General features: G+C 37.7%; 2 protein-coding genes across 11 annotated transcripts in view; both read left to right on the top strand.

Moving 5' to 3' along the window:
- grk4 (G protein-coupled receptor kinase 4) overlaps nucleotides 1–14,355 on the top strand; it is a 40,115-nt gene extending 25,760 nt beyond the window's left edge. Inside the window, exons 6-16 of one of the 2 annotated variants that reach the window (XM_087804106.1) lie at nucleotides 1,961–2,053; nucleotides 2,950–3,013; nucleotides 3,094–3,234; nucleotides 6,273–6,463; nucleotides 7,719–7,756; nucleotides 9,104–9,193; nucleotides 9,261–9,469; nucleotides 10,460–10,597; nucleotides 10,958–11,095; nucleotides 11,190–11,321; nucleotides 12,335–14,355. In XM_087804106.1, coding sequence (XP_087660232.1) covers nucleotides 1,961–2,053; nucleotides 2,950–3,013; nucleotides 3,094–3,234; nucleotides 6,273–6,463; nucleotides 7,719–7,756; nucleotides 9,104–9,193; nucleotides 9,261–9,469; nucleotides 10,460–10,597; nucleotides 10,958–11,095; nucleotides 11,190–11,321; nucleotides 12,335–12,391 — 1,291 coding nt within the window. In that variant the 3' untranslated portion in view covers nucleotides 12,392–14,355. Of the gene's footprint in view, nucleotides 1–1,960; nucleotides 2,054–2,949; nucleotides 3,014–3,093; nucleotides 3,235–6,272; nucleotides 6,464–7,718; nucleotides 7,757–9,103; nucleotides 9,194–9,260; nucleotides 9,470–10,459; nucleotides 10,598–10,957; nucleotides 11,096–11,189; nucleotides 11,368–12,334 lie in introns of both variants that reach the window. The other variant, XM_087804114.1, reaches the window with a different exon arrangement.
- A 1,112-nt stretch (nucleotides 14,356–15,467) lies between these two features.
- Nucleotides 15,468–20,229, top strand: part of htt (huntingtin) — a 35,435-nt gene continuing 30,673 nt past the window's right edge. For 4 of the 9 annotated variants that reach the window (XM_087804045.1, XM_087804069.1, XM_087804030.1 and 1 more), the window contains exons 1-10: nucleotides 15,468–15,777; nucleotides 17,163–17,246; nucleotides 17,389–17,512; nucleotides 17,592–17,651; nucleotides 17,742–17,821; nucleotides 17,904–18,042; nucleotides 18,113–18,254; nucleotides 18,527–18,705; nucleotides 19,485–19,689; nucleotides 19,867–19,911. In XM_087804045.1, the coding sequence (XP_087660171.1) occupies nucleotides 15,680–15,777; nucleotides 17,163–17,246; nucleotides 17,389–17,512; nucleotides 17,592–17,651; nucleotides 17,742–17,821; nucleotides 17,904–18,042; nucleotides 18,113–18,254; nucleotides 18,527–18,705; nucleotides 19,485–19,689; nucleotides 19,867–19,911 (1,156 nt within the window). In that variant the 5' untranslated portion in view covers nucleotides 15,468–15,679. The remainder of the gene's footprint in view (nucleotides 15,778–17,162; nucleotides 17,247–17,388; nucleotides 17,513–17,591; nucleotides 17,652–17,741; nucleotides 17,822–17,903; nucleotides 18,043–18,112; nucleotides 18,255–18,526; nucleotides 18,706–19,484; nucleotides 19,690–19,866; nucleotides 19,912–20,229) is intronic. The other 5 variants (XM_087804078.1, XM_087804038.1, XM_087804094.1 and 2 more) reach the window with 3 other exon arrangements.

Genomic DNA, 20,229 nt, shown 5'->3' with positions numbered 1-20,229 from the left:
TTTTTCAATGGGATTCCCATCACTGCATTACGTCGTGCTTTCGCTGTTACTTGTTGCGTAACATTCCTTGACATATTTTATTCCGATGCAAGGCAGTGATTCAGGGTTACTAGTTTTCGATGAGGTGGTTGGAAAGTATGGTAGCGCACGCGTGACTTTGGCAGTCGCACGCCCACGAACACGCACTCGAATTCGCTCACTCAAGGTTTTCCTCTGCAGCTGCAGTGGAACATGCTGTTATGTCATTCCCAAAATATAGTCATTTTAAAAACCCATAGTAGTTTTTGTCACCGGACGACGCTGGAGCAGACTCTTAGATTCATGAAGTGGAAATGACACGGACCAAGGGATGGTTATGGTACCAAAGATTCTGACAAATGCCGTCGTGACCAAAGCAAAAAGCAATGGAGATTTCTTCATGTCAAGGGTGGGCAGGTTGTGAATTCTCCCTGGGGCCACAGTTGTATACTGTTACTATTCATACATCTTATAATATTCATTTTGTGGACCCATTGGCCTGTAATTGAAGAATAAATCATTTGATTCGTGTTATATAATTGATCATCCATAGTAATATTCGTTAAGTACATTCAGAAGTGTGTAACAAACTGCCCATGGAACTCACGGTTGCAAATAGTTTAGTGACATCTTCTGTAACTGATGTAAGATGCCTTCAAGTCAAAAGAAAGAAGGGGGAATAAAAGGAAAATAGGCTTTAATAGGATGGGGAAAACCTGGAAAAAAGAATAAAAGGGACATTACAAAAAGTGCTGTAACATGATTGCATTTTATACTGTATAATACTAGCTGAAATGCCCAGTAATTTAGTTTTAAATGTAGTGCAGCTGTGGTGGGTTTTATTTTTGCACTGAAATAAGAGTGTGCGTTATCCAACCTTTAAGGACCGGCATTGTTTCAGAAGTACATGTTAGGCTGAGGATGAAAGCAAACCCAGTTCTTACCCAAACCACTTAGAAGGTGTTAAATTGAATCTTAAAAAAAGGCATATTTGAATTAACAATGCTATAAAGAGAGATTACTTTAATTAAAATGTGTTTTTCAAATCTCTTAATACCTTCCTAAAAAATCCAAAAGGAAGTGTCTCGGGTAGAAAACTCAAGGATGATCTTTAAAAAATGCTCTCCGAGGTGAAGCGGACCGCAAACCTGTCTAAATGCATCTCGTTTGGTTTTGAGTCGAGGACTTTGGCCCCCGAAGAGATGGTGGTGTTTGGGTCGACATCTGAGGTCCCAGCAGTTTAAAAGTCAGACAAATTAGAGACTGTCGTGGGGGCCAATGTGCCAGAATGTCAACTCTGATTTATATAGATTCAGTTTCTTTTTTTAAAGGGGCCTGATCCTGCTCATTTATATTGCCTTTTTAAAATGTCTTGTCTAATAAAATACGCCTGGACTCATGGTCAACAACTCCTTGATATTCAGACGTCCCAAAACGGTCTCTTCTGATTGTTAGGAACTTAATTCTCTTTCATGCTGTACATCTTTACATGTTTTTATATATGGTGGCGACTGCCAATTTTACTACACTAGTTTCAGATAAGTACTACTGTACGAGTCTGATCCTCGGAGAATGACAACTAGAATTTAGCATTCAATCTATCTGTGTGTCCTACATCGAACACATCCTTTACTAAAATGTCAGTTAAACTATGATCAGATGTCTCTGTGTAATGGTCATAATGATAACATCATCAATCTTTCTGGATATGGAGCCACAAATGTGTCTGAACACCATACTCTAGTTCGTCAGAGCGAGGGTTTCGTCGATGTCTCGACGAGTTCTCACGAGGGTCACGAGTGACAAAAGTACCTCCGGAGAAAAAATAATTATTTAACCCATTGAGCTCGTGTGTGTGTCGCAGTTTGTTTGTTTTGTGTCGCAGGAAATAACCACGTCACGTTCTCTCTCTCTCTCTCTCTCTCTCTCTCTCCCCCCGCAGAATAGTTCGTGATTATCTGAGCGGAGCTCCATTTTCCTCCTACCAAGAGTCCATGTACTTCTCTCGCTTTCTGCAGTGGAAATGGTTGGAGAGGTGGGTGGTGTCGGCAAAGATCACTCGCTCGATAATGCAAACATGCAAACGATCCCTCTGATAATATACGTCAGGAATGTTCCCGGCTGTTTGTTTAACGTGAACGCACGGCGCGAGCGCAACATTGCAAAGATTACTAATGATTTTTTTTTCCGATGGAAGCTATGAATTATGGGCTTAAGTACCAACAAGTAAAGGATTCGCACTTGCGATTTGTAATGCGCATTTAACAGATCATTTCTTTGACTTGTTTGAGCCTGCATGGTTTAGTCGGTAATCCTAGAAAGATACTTTTGAAAAACAAATCCAAGAAGGCGGTTAGAAAGCTCTTTGCTAACAAGAAGTATTCATCTCTCAAAGTATTTTGTCTCCATGGAACAATTTCACTCTAAACTCTCAATACACATTAATTAAATGTGTTTATTTATGATTTTTTTTAAATTATTTGAAACCAAAAGTTATTTTAATTAAACAACTGATTTTTAATGTTTTTTTTAAATTTATCCCCCCCAGAAATGGTTTACTAACCTTAAGTCAATCTGCCTTTTCGAAATCTGCTCAAAATAACTCTGTATTATGAAGTAAATCTAAACCCAAAAATAGACCTTTTACTACCTGTTTAATACTGTCAATTAAATGTAGAGAACTTGTGCAAGATTTAATGTCAATAATTTCTCTGATCTGCCATTTTGACTTTCCACTAACCTTAAACCCCCCCCCCCCCAGCTTAATTTTAAGATGCTTGTTTTTGTCGTCTGCTATAGACCTAATTTAAATTCCTCATTTTCTTTTTACAACATTCTAGTTTCTGTGAGAATGAATCGATGAACAGTTGACTATGGAAGAAAAACAAACCTCTTTATTTTTTCTTATACGTTCTCCTTTTGTCCCTGCAGGCAACCGGTAACCAAAAATACCTTCAGGCATTACAGAGTACTAGGAAAAGGTGGATTTGGCGAGGTGAGTGTCACTTCAACCAAGGATAACACTTGATGCGTAACAGAACATGTCATTTATTTATTTATGTTTCTCCTCCAAAGGTTTGTGCCTGCCAAGTGCGTGCCACCGGTAAGATGTACGCCTGTAAAAAGCTGGAGAAAAAACGAGTGAAGAAAAGAAAAGGTGAAGCAATGGCACTGAACGAAAAACGAATCTTAGAAAAAGTTAACAGTAGTTTTGTAGTAAGTACTACTTTTTTTTTTTTTATTCAACTTGTTTGTTGCATGTGTGTTACAAAATGGAATGGCATGTTGCCCTCGACGTGACAAATGTCTGGGTAGATGCCGACGCTGCAGGCGTGTGTCGGTTTTCTCCAGGAACTCTGGTTTCTTCCCACGATCCAAACGCGTACAGATGTGGAACCGTCCAAATTGTTGTAAATGTTGCCGTATTTTGTGTTAAACCGTCATTTCAAGCGTGATATTATTTCCGTCTTTCGCAGGTCAACTCTCATCGTTTTCCAAAACTTCACACTACATTCATGTGGTTACATTTCACTGAAAAATGGGGAGAAAAATAAGCTATTATATGAATGTTTTAGTGAAGGTTGTTAGAAAATGCTATTTATTGTTCTGTTTTAGTTTATTTTGAAGGGACACGAAGTGCTCGCAAAATGAACCGTTTTATTCCATATTATTAGAATGCAAATTATTTAACATGATCTCAATTCGACATGTAATGTATTAAAGATACATTATTTTTTCATTAAGCCGTCTTTGTAAACTCATGACGACTGCATCGATCGACGAGCGTTGTTTTGGGAAATGACTTTTCAATCACTGAAGATGTTCTTCGTAGCATGTACGCCTCGTCAGCTAGAAAACATCCGTCTGTCCCTTTTAATTCTCTTACACATGTTCCGGGGCTGAATGAGAGAACCAATGTTTGGGCCTGTTTTTGGTGGGAGTAGAAGATTTCTCTGCATGTTCTCTGGTGCACTTAGAGAGTGGGGGGGGGGGGGTCACTCATGTTGTGGTTTCTGCTGCATGTACTTTTTTTTTCCTCCTTGCGTGTCTGATTATCCAGTACACTGAGTAAATATTTACCTGCTCGCCGCTTTAGTATTTATGTTCTGCACACCCAGCTGGAGCGCAGGCGCCTGCAGTGTTCGGTCCTATGTGAAGGATTAGTTGTTGTGAAGTGACTGCTCAAGTTATCTGGTCAGGACAGCGAACCAACTCGCTTTAGGACAGGCTTATACTCCTAGAATGTTTATTTATTCAATTTGAATAAAATAAATAAACATTTTAATAAAGTAATACAAGGAGCTTGTGGTCAATTCTGATAAATAAAAGTCAGGCATATGTGTAACTAAATGTTATTCTTAAACAATTTTTCTATTAAAAAAGAAAATGATACATGTGATTACACATACATAATGTTAAATAGTATAAACATTCTAAAAAAACCTTGAGCATGTGCTTCCTTCTTAACGAAACGATTAAACTGATTACTTTAATAATTAGGTTTTTGGGGAAAAAATAAATAAATAAATTTGGCTTGTGACATTAATTGTTGAATATTTAATTAGAACTTTATTTAATAGAAATATGTATTGAAAAGAAAATCATAAATAATCCCACATACTTTTGTTTAACTTAAATGTGTCTTTGTAAAATATAATAATAATCATGTGGACATGTTACTGACAACTTTTAAAAATGTTATTTCTTAGGATTTTATTTTATATTATTTCATTTTTTTTCTTTCTCATTTCAGTCTTCCCTTTAACCTTTTAAATGGGAAAAAATATCAATTAAAAAAAAATGGGTTCAATTCACTCAACGTCCAATTTTCTTTTTTTCTGCTACTTGTAACTTAAGGGTCTTTTTTTTTTTTAATCTATCTTTCTATTGATGGCTTGTCACAACATTTTTGTTTTTAGATATTTTTTTTTCCCCCCACCTCTGTGGTGGTTCACATGATGTCTTGCCCCTGGGAGCAATTAAATGTACAACCGCTGCTGGTTCGTTCTGTGCGGTAGAGACAAAATGTGATGATTCTTCATGTCCTTCTCTACCTACAAAGCAGCTCTGTTGCCTAGCAACACTGGCAGAACGGCAGCAGCGACGAGAAAAGTCGAGTTCTCTCCCGAAGCACTTATCGCCATTGTTCTTTAAATTTCTCACCTGGAGTAGGCTACTTGGGTGCACTTTTGGATCTGGTGGTTTATTTTATCCACAAACTAAATTGGTGGTTCACTTATTATTGCTATTATTTCACAAGTGATGTGTACACGTGTCACTGCACCTTTAAAAAAAAACAACAAAAAAAACAATCGCTGTTTTGTTCTATTCTTACCTCTTCCAAGTAGGGCAGTGTATTTACAAGAATCATCGTAGAGAGGGAACCATAAGAAGTGAAAATGATTCTGCATAAAAAAATATTCGTAGTATTGACAATTTTGACCGGCATACATATTTGGTTTCAAAACAAACATCAGCTTTAAATACTGCTGGGTTCGACTGTATCCTCTCGTCCTCAGGAAGAGTTTTTAATGTCTGCTGCCACCTAGTTGTCGGAAGTTTTATTGTTGCACAAAAATTTTTTGCATGTTAATTGTAAATAAACGTTTCTTATTACATTCTATTCACTTTATTCAAATAGAAACCAACAAAGAACAATGTTTTTTTTAATTGATTCGATCATGATACGATCTTTAAGTTTATCAATTTATTTTTTTTACATCCCTTCTGTCGAGGAGGTCACATAATTGGTTTAATTGTATTATTTAGATGAAACAAAATGGTAAGAAAGTCATGACAGTCAACAACCACTTACATGCAAGTTTGTGCCGCGTGTGTTAAACATGCTCTAATATTTAATTTACACCATTGAGAAAGTAAATATCATCTTCCATAAAGACTATTAAAAAAAAAAAAGAGGCATGACTTGAATATCATAAGTCATTTCTGACTCGAGGTTCATGATAGTTGGACCTCATCTTTGGAGCCAAGCTCGCTCCGGCCCGACCAGAGAGTGGAGTTCACGTCATAATGACCTCTTTTGCTCCTCTGGTGGTCAGGATCTGCAGCAGATGGGTTTCCTCTCAATGTCAGACACTTCCTGTTGAAACGCAAACTCTCAATTTAGACATCAGGCTGCTGGGGAGGGAGAGAAAAGGTTTAACATTCGCTTCCCCGTTTCCCTGAATTTTGATTCATTCTGAATCTGGTTCACAACTTTCACCGTTAATCCTAATTTCTTCTTTTTCCTTCAGGTTAGTTTAGCTTATGCCTATGAGACCAAGGATGCGCTGTGCCTGGTGTTGACCATTATGAATGGCGGCGACTTAAAATTTCATATCTACAACATGGGCAACTCAGGCTTTGATGAACAAAGGGCCATTTTCTATGCTGCTGAGATCTGCTGTGGCCTTGAGGACCTGCACCGTGAGAGGATAGTCTACAGGTGAGCTCCAGAGGAACCATGATTGACACTTGTCTCTGTTGCTCTCCAACCCTGCATTCAAGTCCAGGTGTACAAATATACAGCATAAAAAATGTATTAGAAATTGTATATATCAAAGATAAAATCATTGAAAACAATTTAATTAAAAAAAAGTTTTATATTTAATTTTAAAGTCTCAAATTAATAATTTTGTCTTTCATGGAATATCAAACACTGTTTGTATAATAGTGATAACATTTTTTTATTGAATGTAAAGGCTACAGATTTCTTTTCAAATTTAATGTTTTTTTTTTGGAAAAATATAAGAAAATAGAAATTCAACCATTCAATATAGAAATAAATCCAACAATTCAATATTTGATGGAACTGATGTACTTAAAATACCTTAATCTACTTGTTATATACATTTATTTATTTTTTTCCTTGACGTAGGCGGTGCATGTTGGTGCTTGTGTCTTTAACCAGTTAGGAACTTCTCATCAAGTGCATTTAAAAAATCAACTAATGGAACACTTGACTGGTTCTGTGCTTTCCTGTATCATCCTCATCCTTCAAATGGGATGGAGGTCGACTTCAACACAGTTGTTTTATACAATGTACAACTGGATTTTTTTTGGTTTTGAAAGAAAAGATCAAAATATTCAATTTTCAACTGTTATTTTGTCGCATGGAAGAGGAGAAAACCTGGAACGTTTTTGTTAAATTCTTGGTAAATTCTTGTTGTACCAATCCAGGATCGTCCATAAACGGTTTCCCAAATTGATTAACTTCAGTCTCCGTTATCTAGCAGGAAACAACCATGGAAGAAGCCTTGGCCCTTTTTCTTTTTTTTTTTTACATATGTGGTCAGCATTTGTATTTTATGTTGCCTTTAGGAACTCCCAATATTGAGTCCTACTTTCTACAACAAATGTGAGGGGAAAAAAATAAAGGGAATTCTGTTCAAACGTGTATTGATTGTTAAAAATGATTCCGTACATGCTTGTGTTAAAATCTGACGGCAAGCGGTTCAATGGTCATTGCATTGAAACTATCATTGAGAAACGTCAATCCAGAAACTCCTCATCTTTCTTCTTGAGAACCTTTTCTGCATCAAAACTTGTGACACGTTGTTTGTCTTGCACTCACTGGAGGTCCACATTCTTCGTTCGGACCTTTTCAAACACGTTCTGATAAATGAGCTCGAGGTGTAAACTAGATTTGATGAACTCTTCGTGCCTTTCCTTGTTTTATTTTTTAACCTTTTTGTTTCCAGGGATTTGAAACCTGAAAACATTCTTCTGGATGATTGTGGTGAGTCCTTAATAATTGTGTACTTGCATGTTGAGAGACGGTGGGGAAGGATTTAAGTACATTTAAATACTGCTGTAGATGTTATGTTAACCTCTCTTAGAGAGGTCAAGTTATTTTCTAGGTCAGCTGGGGACAAATGACTGAAAATACCAGGGATAAATTATACTCTTGTCTGGGACAAATGAGCAAAATTAAAGGAGTCGAAATCCTAAATATAATCACAATTTTCAAACGGTTACTTAAGAAAATGGAATAAAAAAAGTGATGGTAATAAAAAAAAAAGTCAATTGTTGGTTTCTGATATTAACCCAAAGATATCCGTATAGATACAATTCAAGGACCACGTTTGTCTAGCTCTGGTGTAGACAAATACTTTCAACAAAGGTGCCGTGCCTAAATGGTTTAAAATATATATATATATACAAGTAAACTTCTTTTCTGTAAAAAAAAATTGCAAAAATAAAAGCTACATTCGCAAAATATAGACATTAGCTCTTATTAATTAAGTCAATCTACCGTATTTTCCGGACTATAAGTCGCAGTTTTTTTGATAGTTTGGCCGGGGGTGCTTATACTCTGGAGCGACTTATGTGCAAAATTATTAACACATACTTACTGGTATATCATTTCACATGTTATTTTCACACTAAACCACAAGAGGGTTCTCTAGGCCTGTGTTGATAATTTCGACATAGAAGAGGAAGCGCCGCATCTTCTACCTCCGGAGTTGTTTAAAAGTGAGACCGAGGATGAAGATTTCATTGGATTTTAGTTATTTGGAGTTACATGGATGGTTTGGTAAACTTCTTAGCATGTTATTTATGCTATAGTTATCTGATTAACTCTTAATATGTTATGTTAACATACCAGGCACGTTCTCAGTTGGGTCATGTAACGTAACGTACAATTATTCAGCCTGTTGTTACTTTTATTTTATTTTAATTTTAAATTGCCTTTCAAGATGCACATGTCTGTTCTTGGTGTTGGATTTTATCAAATTAATTTCCCCCAAAAATGCGACTTATACTCCAGTTCGACTTATATATGTTTTTTCCTTCTTTATTATGCATTTTATGGCTGGTGCGACTTGTACTCCGGAGCGATTTATAGTCCGGAAAATACGGTAATCTGATTACTTCAGACGCCATTTATGTTTTGTCACAGGCGGGTTTCAGTGCAGAGGGATTGGCTTCTATGAACCACTAAATATATTTGCGTCAGAGAAAACGAGTCACACAAAAATTGTTTGTCGGGGTAAACGTAAGAATTGGTGCCATCATGGACGAAGGATCAGTATTTGAGATGTTAAACTTAATTCGATCTTAATCTTGGACGCGTTTTCTTCAGGGCACATCCGGATTTCAGACCTTGGACTTGCCGTTCAAATCCCTGAAGACGAGACGATACGAGGGAGAGTGGGTACAGTCGGCTACATGGGTACGGAAACGGAACGTGTTCTTCGGGGACGACGTGAGGTTCTGACCCTGTGACTGCGTGTCTTCAGCTCCGGAGGTGATCCAGAACGAAAGCTACACGTTCAGCCCGGACTGGTGGGGACTGGGCTGCCTCGTCTTCGAGATGATCAAAGGACAGTCGCCGTTTCGCAAGCGCAAGGAGCGAGTGAAGAGGGAGGAAGTGGACCGACGAGTGCGCGAGGACCAGGAGGAGTATTCTGACAAGTTCTCGGAGGAGGCCAAGGACATCTGCAGACAGGTGAGGGTGGAGCGAGCAAGGACCTTTTGAGGAAGTCCATGGATGTGATCCTAGATTTTGTTTTCAATCGTAAATGCTCTCTAGTGTAGGATTTCATTTTTAACGATATTTTCCACATCAATAATGCAAATTTTAAAGCTAAAAAAATGTTAGGACTGCCAAGACGGCACAATGGGTCCTTAAATCAATACACTCCGAAAAATAAAAATACAACAGCGTTAAACTATTGCAACACACCATCAACTATATAGACTGAATGTTTTGCTTGCTAAATAATGGTTTACTGTTAATAAAATGTATATTATAGATTTTTTTAGTTTAATTTTTATTTTAATTCCCACTAATGTTAAGTGTATAGCTGGGTATGAATGAGGAAAATGATGCACTTTGCTTAAGAAAAGCATAGTATTTGCACTGTAACGTGGAACTATAAAATATAATTATCAAATTAACTGTTCAGACATGACCTTTCTGTTGGTAACATGACGTTAAATGGATCCTGTGCGTGCTTAGACGAGTGTCATTCTTAAGCTAACATTGGTAATGTAATGCTAATGTTATCAGCTAACTAGGTAAATCAGTTAATGAAGACGACTAGTCCCCTTTGTCAATACATTTTGGAGATTTTATTTGTAGTTTGTTTGTTGTTGGGACTTGAATTTATTATTCTACTGGAGGAGAGGCTGGTTCTGTGTGCGAGGGGAACTGGATGTTTATTTTGGTGACGCTGCGGAACATTTTGACCCGAGGTTCATCTGTATCGGAGACTCCCGGGAGAGAGGGGGGTGAGAAGGCAACCGAGAATTTTGGACGGAAAAGGAATTGAACCGGACTTTCTCTGCAATTTTGCCAAAGATAGACCACTGATGACTAAATACAAATTTGAACCAAGATGGAGACATTACTATTGGATATGTTATGTTACCATTATTCCCACATTCCTGATCTTTTTTTGACAGTGAGATTTTTTTTTCTTCTTTTCTTTTAAAGCTTTTAGCGAAGGATCCAAGGAATCGACTAGGCTGTCAGGGTCACGGGGCCACAGAGGTCAAGCAGCACCCCATCTTCCGAAACATCAACTTCAAACGGCTGGAGGCCAACATGCTGGACCCGCCTTTCAGCCCCGACGTAAGGACGGCATGCGTGAACTCAACCAAACCCGCTTTAAACACACATGCCAAAACACACACACACACACACACACACACAATATTCACGGTTTGAACCTATGAACCCGGACCTGCTTCCATTTATCCGTAAAAATGTTTCGGTTGTTCAAACATTTCTTGTTCCGCTGTGAGGCCTAATGAATTAAAAAATGTTGAATTTAAGTAGTACGTAAATATTTAGACTTGATGACAGAAAAACATGTTTAAAAAAAAAAAAGCAATTCAATGTAATGTCGGTGAAAGTAAACGCACACACAAATATTTAATACAAGGATAAGCAAGATAAAAGGTTATAATGAATATTGTTTTTGTCTACCAGCCACGGGCCGTTTACTGTAAAGACGTCCTGGACATCGAGCAGTTCTCCACGGTCAAAGGTGTGAACCTTGACCCCACCGATGACGACTTCTACCACAAGTTCGTCACAGGCAGTGTCTCCATCCCCTGGCAGAACGAGGTACTGCAGCCCTTGATTGGCTTCACCAGCAATGTTACCTCCGTATAGAGGAAAAGATGTGTGACTGTTACCCTAACTTTGTTCTTCTCTCTAGATGATCGAGATGGAATGCTTCAAAGAAATCAACGTATACGAAACCGACGGGACACTCTGCTCGGACCTGGACGTGAACCGGCCGAACCCTCCGCCAAAGAGAGGTTTCTTCTACCGCCTCTTCAGAAGAGAGGCAAGTGCTAGTGCTCCGGCAACTGTCCGAGGGGGTGGGGGCTAAGGTACTACCTCTCTTTTCTCTGCCTGCCTGCCACAGTGTGGATGCCACACAAGGGAGACTGTTGCATGTGTGACCTTCATCCTCCTTCAACCGTCTTCTCCCATCGTCTTCCTTCCTGCTTTCATACCGTTTAGAATTTACCTCCCATGGTCCGTTCAGCTCCAGGAAAATGATCAGTGATGATTTGGAACCCCCCCCTCCCACCCCCCTCAGATCTGAACTCTAATGAAAAATGTCCGCTGTCTCCCACACCAAAGCGATTAACCCCCAAAATGATACAGAAAAAACATATTAATTCTGGGAACATTATGAGTTAAAGTGTAAACAATAACTATCCCTAATCATCAGTTTAAAGCAACAACATGTAGCATTGTTTTTCATATTTTCTCAAATGTTAGTTTATAAATGCTCTTTACAAAGTAGCTTTGCCTCGACGAGACAATGAGAGACAATGTGACCCCCAAAACTGCTGTACGGCAATGAGACGTGAGCAACATAACATGAGAAACCGAAACCGATCATCTTTTTGTAGACAAATGTACACCAATTTGCAATGACAATTTACTTCCCTGTAGTTACAACTAGCCGGCCCTAGAAGGAGCCACAAAGACTTATTTTAATTTAATAATTTTTTAGTCTATTTATCGAGCCTTTAATAGTTTAAATTTAGAGCAGTGGTCCCGCAACTCCAGTTCGTTTTAATGTTGCGTTATATTCATGAACAAAATGGAAAAAAGAGAGGAACACAAACTTATTTTTTACCATTGTTATCCTAAGTTTTCAGTTTTATTGTTTTATAGGAAAACTCGATTTAAAAGAGTCACAGGCTAATGTCAGTTCAGAAAAAATATTTTTTTCCAAAACAAAGTTTTAAGTTGCAAAGGCTCACTGGTTAGATTTAAGAAACGACAAGAAGGAAAAAGATGGCCTCGGATGAAAGCTGACGGACGACTTCTGACTCTCCACAGGTGTGCTTCAAGAGCGGATACAGCGACGACGAGGCGGAGGAACCCTCGCGACTTTGAACCACTCCCTCTAACCCCACCGACCCTCCAACTCCAGCCGAGTGCAAATCTTAGAAACTCAGTGAATGTTGACCTGTATTTATGAGCTGTATTAAAAGTGTATTATAATTCAAGAAAAAAGTGAGTTTAAAGGTTTTGTACATTTGTACTTGAATTTATGTCTAGATGTATATTTTCACTAAAGGTTGTATTGTACAAAAAGCCATAAAAGTACCACTTGAATGCATACTTTTTTTATTTCTGTTTTTTTTTTTTTTGTGGGTAGGGGAGGGGGCTTTTTTAAGAAGCACAGTAATTGTCTATTTTTATTTTCTCAATGTAGCATACGGCTTTTTGCTTATGATTTGGTCACTGTGACTTCGCACATCTGTCCCGTGGTAACCTCCTCTACAGGGTTGATATGAATCGGATGGAAAGTAAATCCATTCTGTCCATTGCTGCTCCAACTGTCCCCCCCCCACCCCTTTTTAATTTTTAATTTTATTTTTTAAAAGCCTGGCTTGTCATTACCCCCCCCCTCGCCCCCTTTTAACGTTATTTAGATGTACCGTACTTGACTGGTAATCTGTGTGGCAACTAGATTCTAACAGAGGTGAATTTATTGTTTTCTCATGGAGGCCTGCATCCTTTTTTAAACATCAGTTTCCACTCTTCTCTTCTGATGACAAATTTGGGACCGGTTGATTGACAAGCATACTATTGGGAAAGATGCCACTTTGAAATCTGATTTTTAAGAAGAAAAGCGTTGCACCAGAGCGCTCTCACCCACTTGTAGGACCGTCTTTAAAAGTTTCTTCTTGTTTGAAGGATTTTAAGCTATTTGACTCATAGGAAGTCACTGTTTACTCTCCTCACATGTGTTTAATGCTGTGAATACCCAGTCTGGACATGTGTAAATAGTTTCTTCTCTCCAAAAACCCTCTCAAGTGTCTGTTCGCTCGTCATGAACTTGAATGTAACTCAGCCTAAGTTCACTTGTGTGCATGTGTGCCATGGTACATCCAGCCCCAGATGTCTTCTACAATGACTTCCTGTTGCACATTCCTATTGTCAAAATCAGGAGATTAACATTTTTGCTTTTTCATTATCATCTTGTTTCATTTCTTTTTGTCGCTCTCAGGCACATTTTTCGAAGCTGGGTTTTTTCTTGCCTTTTTAGATTTCAGACTTTTAGCCTCAAAGAAGACTTGTAAATGATGTAACTAAAGCTCAAACACTTTGCAAGGAAACCGTTTGTGTCACGCCTGTTTATTATCTGACGGCATCTATACTTTTCATTGCACTATTTCTGTTCTGACTTTTGGAAGTGTCTTTTTAACCAATCATACCAAAAGTAACATTTAAGCAAATCCAATGTCTTAGTGAGGAAAGACTCGTGGCCTCGGTTGTTCGTGCCAACTTCACTTGTGACATCACACTTTCGCTTCTTCCGTCCGTTCATCCAGTTTTCGTTTGACATCGAGGAACTTAAAGTTTTTGAATGTCTGATCTAAGTGCATTGTAACGCCCGTTTAATTACGTTTTATTACTCAAGCATGTATTGATTTGTAATATTTCAGGTTCCTTGTGTATATAAATGATGACCTACTAGTGCCAACATATCTCACTGGTATCTGAGGACAACTTTATCATTTGTGTGACGACCAGTGGAGCTGGCCCGGTTTGAATATCTTGTTTTTCATTTGACTATGTGTCAGGCAGTGACAACCATTCTGCTAAAAAAAAACAACTAAAAAAACCCTAAAACGAATTATAGCAGTTAAAATCATTGTTCTGTGGTTGTATCTAGATCTAGAAACCTGCCAAACCCGACACTAAGAATGAGGAATTCTTCCTGTTCAAACGGGGCCCGGGACCTCTTGATTTTTATTATCTTTTTTTTTCCCTCTTTTTTCTTTTTTTTTTTTTTTTTTGGGTACCTGTACAGTCATGTCGTTCAACCACTGCGGTCATTGTTTATTCTTGTACAAGTAGTATCACTGGTTGTTGTACCATATCTGACATTTGTAATTATGAAATAATACACTGCCGTTTGTATAAAAAAGGATTTGTCTCTTTATTTGAACCTTAATGCAGTTTTATTGGTTGGTTCTGCTGCATGACATCCTACCACAAAGGATTCACACGTTCACATTTTAGTGTAATCTTTCAATTGTATTTGAGTTATTCTCCACAGTAAGCAAAAGAATTATGACCAAAGGTTTACATTCTAAGAACGTGGATGACTTATATCTCGAAATTCTCACAGTAGCTGACACAATTTTTAAAAAAAAGATTTTGAATAACCATGTAAATGTATTAATTTCGTTGACTGTATTATAAATACAGATTTCTTTGCTAAATAGATGGGCTCTGCTTGGCTTGCTTTACCTTAACACCACATAACTCATAGATTCAAATTGTTTAAAAAATGCTATATATATATTTTTTATATGGTTTTATATCTATGATTATAATAATTGAATCATCATTTCTGGCCTTAAAGTAAGGACGTGGTTATGACGGAAGAAAATTAAATGCATTTTGTCTCGGGTAGCCAGCACCTCATCCGTTTTTGGGTGGTCAAAATATATGTGACCTTTAGAATATAAATACAATTAGATATATCTGAATTGCTTGTCCTTTGACATATAGTGTTTTTAATGAAAATGGTAAATTACACCTATTTCGTAGAACGTTTATTTAATTTGAATTTCTAAATGAATAAACTACTTCTAATGGGGTATATTAAAAGCGATATAGTATATATGTGTATATATATATGTGTATATATATGTGTATGAGCCAAGCAGTAAGTTACAATCAAATGTTTACGATATTGAGATAAGACATCTTGAATGAGGGGTCGTATTAAACAATATATCGCTTGAACAATCTTGATAAAATCTTAAAATAAGTGATATAAATGAGTTATTATTTTCAACTTGGCACTTATCCGCGGTCTTGTGACAGCAGCGTAAACATACGCGAGAGGTCGAATAACGAATGTCTATTGGATGATTAGCCTGTCAATCAAATGGCTTGTCTACTTCTGATTGGTCCGCCCACGACGCACGCCTATCGCTGCGTTGTTGTCACCCTCATCACTTCCTGGTGTGATTTCCCAGGGCTGCATCAAATATGTCGTCAATGATAGTTTTTAGTGATGTATTTTATCCCGGCTGAACCCGTGAGAGAGTAGAACATTCTCCCGTACGACCGTAAGAGGAGCCAGAGGTGGTGTCGAGAGCTGCTACTAGCTAGCACTAGCTGCTACTGCAGATACCCGTTAGCCCTTCGAATGCTAAAATGGCCACCATGGAGAAATTGATGAAGGCCTTTGAGTCTCTGAAGTCGTTCCAGCAACAACAGGGACCACCGAGCGCCGAGGAGATTGTCCAGAAACAGTAAGTCTTTCTTCGAGGGCAGCCATGTGGTTGCAGAGCAGGACACGGAGCTTAGATCGTAAGCTAATGCTGCAGCTGTGGTGGCACAGTTAGCTGCTGTGTTGCTAACTCCGACTATAAGCAGTTCATTTAAAACATGCACTGAATCATTGTTTACATCAGAGTTTTGATGCTCTTTCCCTGCTCCTCTTTTATTGACATCTTTAAGTACTGGAGGCCCGTTATAATAAGGTGGGCTGGAAACATCAACTGCAACACAAGTGTTATATCTCTTAATATCTGAACAAAAAAACTAAAAACAGGCTAGAAACTATGATGTTATTCTGATGAGCTGCATTGCAACGTGACTTTGAATGCACAGCTGTTATGCTTGAATAATAGATGTATATGGTAGTTATTTTTGTACTACCTGAACTCCTGAACGCTATAAAAGATGCAGAACTTCCACCAAACTGTGTTTTATTATTCAAAATGCGAGCATAATTCAGCAGCACTGTATCGATTCAAGTTTTAAATCATAAATACATTTCATGAACCATATAAGAATAATGCTAAAAAGTATATACCTTTAACATTTTAAATTAATTTACAATTGCATACATAAACTAATGCAGTGTTTTTTTTTTTTTTTTTTCATTTTTGTGTTTTACAAAACAGCTGGCCACTAGATGGCAGCAGTCATTGCGTCCTCTTCAGCTAATGTAAGGGTGAAATTCCTCGAGATCCCGAGGGAATGACTAAGGACGAGAGGATATGGTCGACACCAGAAGCTTTTAAAGCTGATGTTTGGACATATTTTTGGTTTAAAAACAAATTAAAGGGGTTACGACTTCGCCAGGAGTCATGTAAATTCACACCAGAGTCAAGTACTTCAAATACTATTATATTTCCTTGTTCCTTCTAAGGGTGTGAGAAATAAACGATACCTTGATGTATGTCAATTTTTAAATTTAATTTATTATTTTTTGCTTTCAAATCACATTTTAATTAATTTTATTAAGTGTGTAAAATTAAATAATTTGTTTAAAATATATATATATATATATTTATATATATATATATAATTCCACTGAATATTCATAACCACTTTTCTTCTAAAACTGAAATATATTATTTTTTTTGTGTCACAATTAAACTTCCTGCTGCTAGATGACAGCAGTCAAAACATCCTCCGCAGCTAAAGTAAAAATAAAAATCCTGCGAGATCCCGGTGACTGAGGACAAGAGGATACAGTCCTCGAATGCGCTATGTAGTCTAGAGGAACCCCATTACCAATTTTACAAGTTTTAAAGTTTGGGCAAATCCTGTTCTTTTTTGCAAGGTTTTTTTTTTTTTCTAAATTGTGAACTTTCTAATTTGTCTTGTTTTCATTCCTCTCTCTCAGGAAAAAAGAACTGGCGACCACCAAGAAAGACCGGGTGACACATTGTCTAACAATATGTGAAAACATTGTGGCACAATCATTGAGGTGTGTTATGAACTAGAACACTTATATTTATAGATGTAGCTGTTTTTAAGTTGAACTCAAGATCTTACCTTCTTTAGCAATCACCCTTTATAAATAAGTTGACAGTTTCTGAATCGGACATTTTGTTTGTTTGTTATGAAAGTAGGACGTCTCCAGAGTTTCAGAAATTGCTCGGCATCGCCATGGAGATGTTTCTGCTCTGCAGTGACGACAGTGAGTCGGATGTCCGGATGGTTGCTGATGAGTGCCTCAACAAAATTATTAAAGTAATTATTTTTCATCTGAAAATAAATATTTAATTAACGAAAAAAAAAAAAAAGAGAATAAATGGATGTTTCCTTTTAGGCACTGATGGACTCCAACTTGCCTCGGCTGCAGCTGGAGCTCTACAAAGAAATTAAAAAGGTTATTGTTGTTTACATGAGTCACAAAAGTGTTGCTTTTTTGCAAAAATGATGTCATCAATTGTCTTCTTGTCGCTCTCTGTTTTCGTAGAATGGTGCCTCTCGCAGTTTGAGAGCTGCACTGTGGAGGTTTGCTGAGCTGTCTCACCTCATCAGGCCTCAGAAATGCAGGTAACAACTTGCTCACAGGTCCTCAGATATGGTTGTTGCTTAATTCGTTTCATTACTTTTCCCTCCTTACCTTCTTTTTCAGGCCCTACCTGGTCAATCTGTTGCCCTGCCTCACCAGAATTGCCAAGCGTCAGGAGGAGTCGGTGCAGGAGACTCTAGCTATAGCCATTCCAAAGATTATGACCGCCCTTGGGAACTTTGCAAATGATGGAGAGATTAAGGTTTGAGTAATTCTATGCAACCTTATACCACTATTTTTTTTTTTTTACTCACATTAAACTTTGTATTCAGGTGTTGCTGAGATCTTTTGTGTCCAACCTGAAGTCCAGTTCCCCCACCATTAGACGGACGGCAGCCAGCTCGGCTGTCAGCGTCTGCCAACACTCGAGGCGCGCCACGTACTTCTACACCTGGCTGTTGAATGTGCTTCTTGGTTCGTATCTTCTAATCTAACTTCAGTCATCGCCAGCTTCACTTTGGATGGTGGACGTAATGACTGCTGCTTGTGACCGGTAGTTTAGTTACAGCAAACAAATTAAAAGACGGCATAAATAATTGCATGCTTACCGCCCTGAAAACAAATTATATATACATACCTTAATAAAAATGCCTCATTAAAGAAGTATAATTAAAAAAAAAACAACTAATCGATAAGGTATTGTGACGAACCTCAAGCGATATTTAAGTGTATTGATACTTTCTTAGGTTTGGTGGTCCCAGTGGACAGCGAGCATCCCACTCACCTCATCCTCGGAGTGCTCTTAACCCTCCGCTACATAATGCCTCTGCTGCAGCAGCAAGTCAACACCTCCAGTCTCAAAGGAAGCTTTGGCGTCACCAGGAAGGAGGCTGACGTGCAGCCGGCACCTGAACTGCTTTTACAGGTGAATGGTTGAATTTACCATTTCAAATGGTTAAAACGTAGATGTATTGAATTACCTTTCTTACCGATTGAATTAAATAATTTCTGTATTGAAAAGTCTCATTTGTTGTTCTGTTTTGAGTATTTAAATGAATTATTTGAATATAAAAAAAAAACAATAATTGGAATTTAAATCTTGAATATTTTTTAATTCATAAGGTTGTAAATCAAATATAAAATAAAAGATCACATGATTGTCTTTTCACATTATTGGCCATAAGTTTGATCAAGTAGTTCAGTAGTTTTTGTATTATGCTATTGTTGGTATGTGTCTGGTGGCCCTTTTTTTCCCCCCCAATTATTTCTATATTGAATTGAATATGCTACACATGTAAAATAAAGATACTTTTTTTCAATTACTGAATTTAGAATATCAAAAATAGAAAGAAAAAAAAGAAAAAGAAATTCAATCTTTCAATAAATATGTTATTGGGTTCAATCATTAGAAAAAAAGCTTTTTATTTGTGCAGGCTTTTCCTTGATTTTCTGAGACTCCTGTGTTTGTCTCGGTGGTGTCTTAACCTTTTAAAGTGTATATATTTTTGAGTATTGTTTTGATTGTTTAGACGCTTTGTGACCCTGGTCTGGAAAAGCACTCTAAAAATATAAATTACTTACTTAAGTTTAATTTTTTTTAAATAAAGCATTCACTGTTCTGAGGTCATGGATTTACTTCCATACTCAGACATTAAAGGTCTTGTATCCCACAACATGCACCAACAGTCCTCTCTCGGGTTACAGGTGTTCGAGCTGACGCTTTACTACACTCAGCACTGGGATCACAACGTTGTGACGGCGTCTCTGGAGCTGCTGCAGCAGACGTTCAGGACGCCGCCGCCGGAGCTTCTCCACATGCTCATCTCCAGCGGCAGCATTGCTCGTGCCACCATATTCCGACAGGACCCTGATAGCAGAGGACGCTCCAGCAGCATCCTCGATCTCATCGGTAACCAGTCCAATGTTAACTCCTAGCAAAAAAACGTAATTTCTAATGATTTTTTTTTTTTAAAAGCTTTTGTCTGGGGTTTCCTCTTGCTTACTCATACCAGTGTCTGTATTTAACTCTTTAACTGCTTGGCTCTGCCTCACTCTCTTGCTTTGTTTCCTGCTCTTCCTGTCGCAGGGGGAGGGTCTTCCTGCAGTCCACTTGTACTCAGGAAGCAGAGAGGTGACTCGTCTCTTTTCTCTGTTACCTTGAAGACAAGGCTCCACATATTAAAACTCTGGTTGAAACCGGAACCAGCATGATGGAACTTAATCCATTTGTTGTAACTACTTATTCGCTCATCATTTCAAAGGGATCTTAGTTTATTTTTGGAACCAGTTACATCCATTGTTTACGGAATATAATAATAATAATCTTGGATTTAATTGTAATGTCGAAGTGTTTCATTTATTCCATTAAAGTAAAACCTCTCTATACTGCCCGTTTAATTCGATTATAATATTTTAAATAATATAACAAAGTAAAAATTACTGAAATCAT

Source organism: Callionymus lyra, chromosome 1 (genome assembly GCF_982586985.1).
Source record: "Callionymus lyra chromosome 1, fCalLyr1.hap1.1, whole genome shotgun sequence".
NCBI classification, from domain to species: domain Eukaryota; kingdom Metazoa; phylum Chordata; class Actinopteri; order Syngnathiformes; family Callionymidae; genus Callionymus; species Callionymus lyra.
The sequence above is the reverse complement of the archived record's forward strand: the minus strand, read 5'-3'. Positions and strand labels throughout refer to the sequence as shown.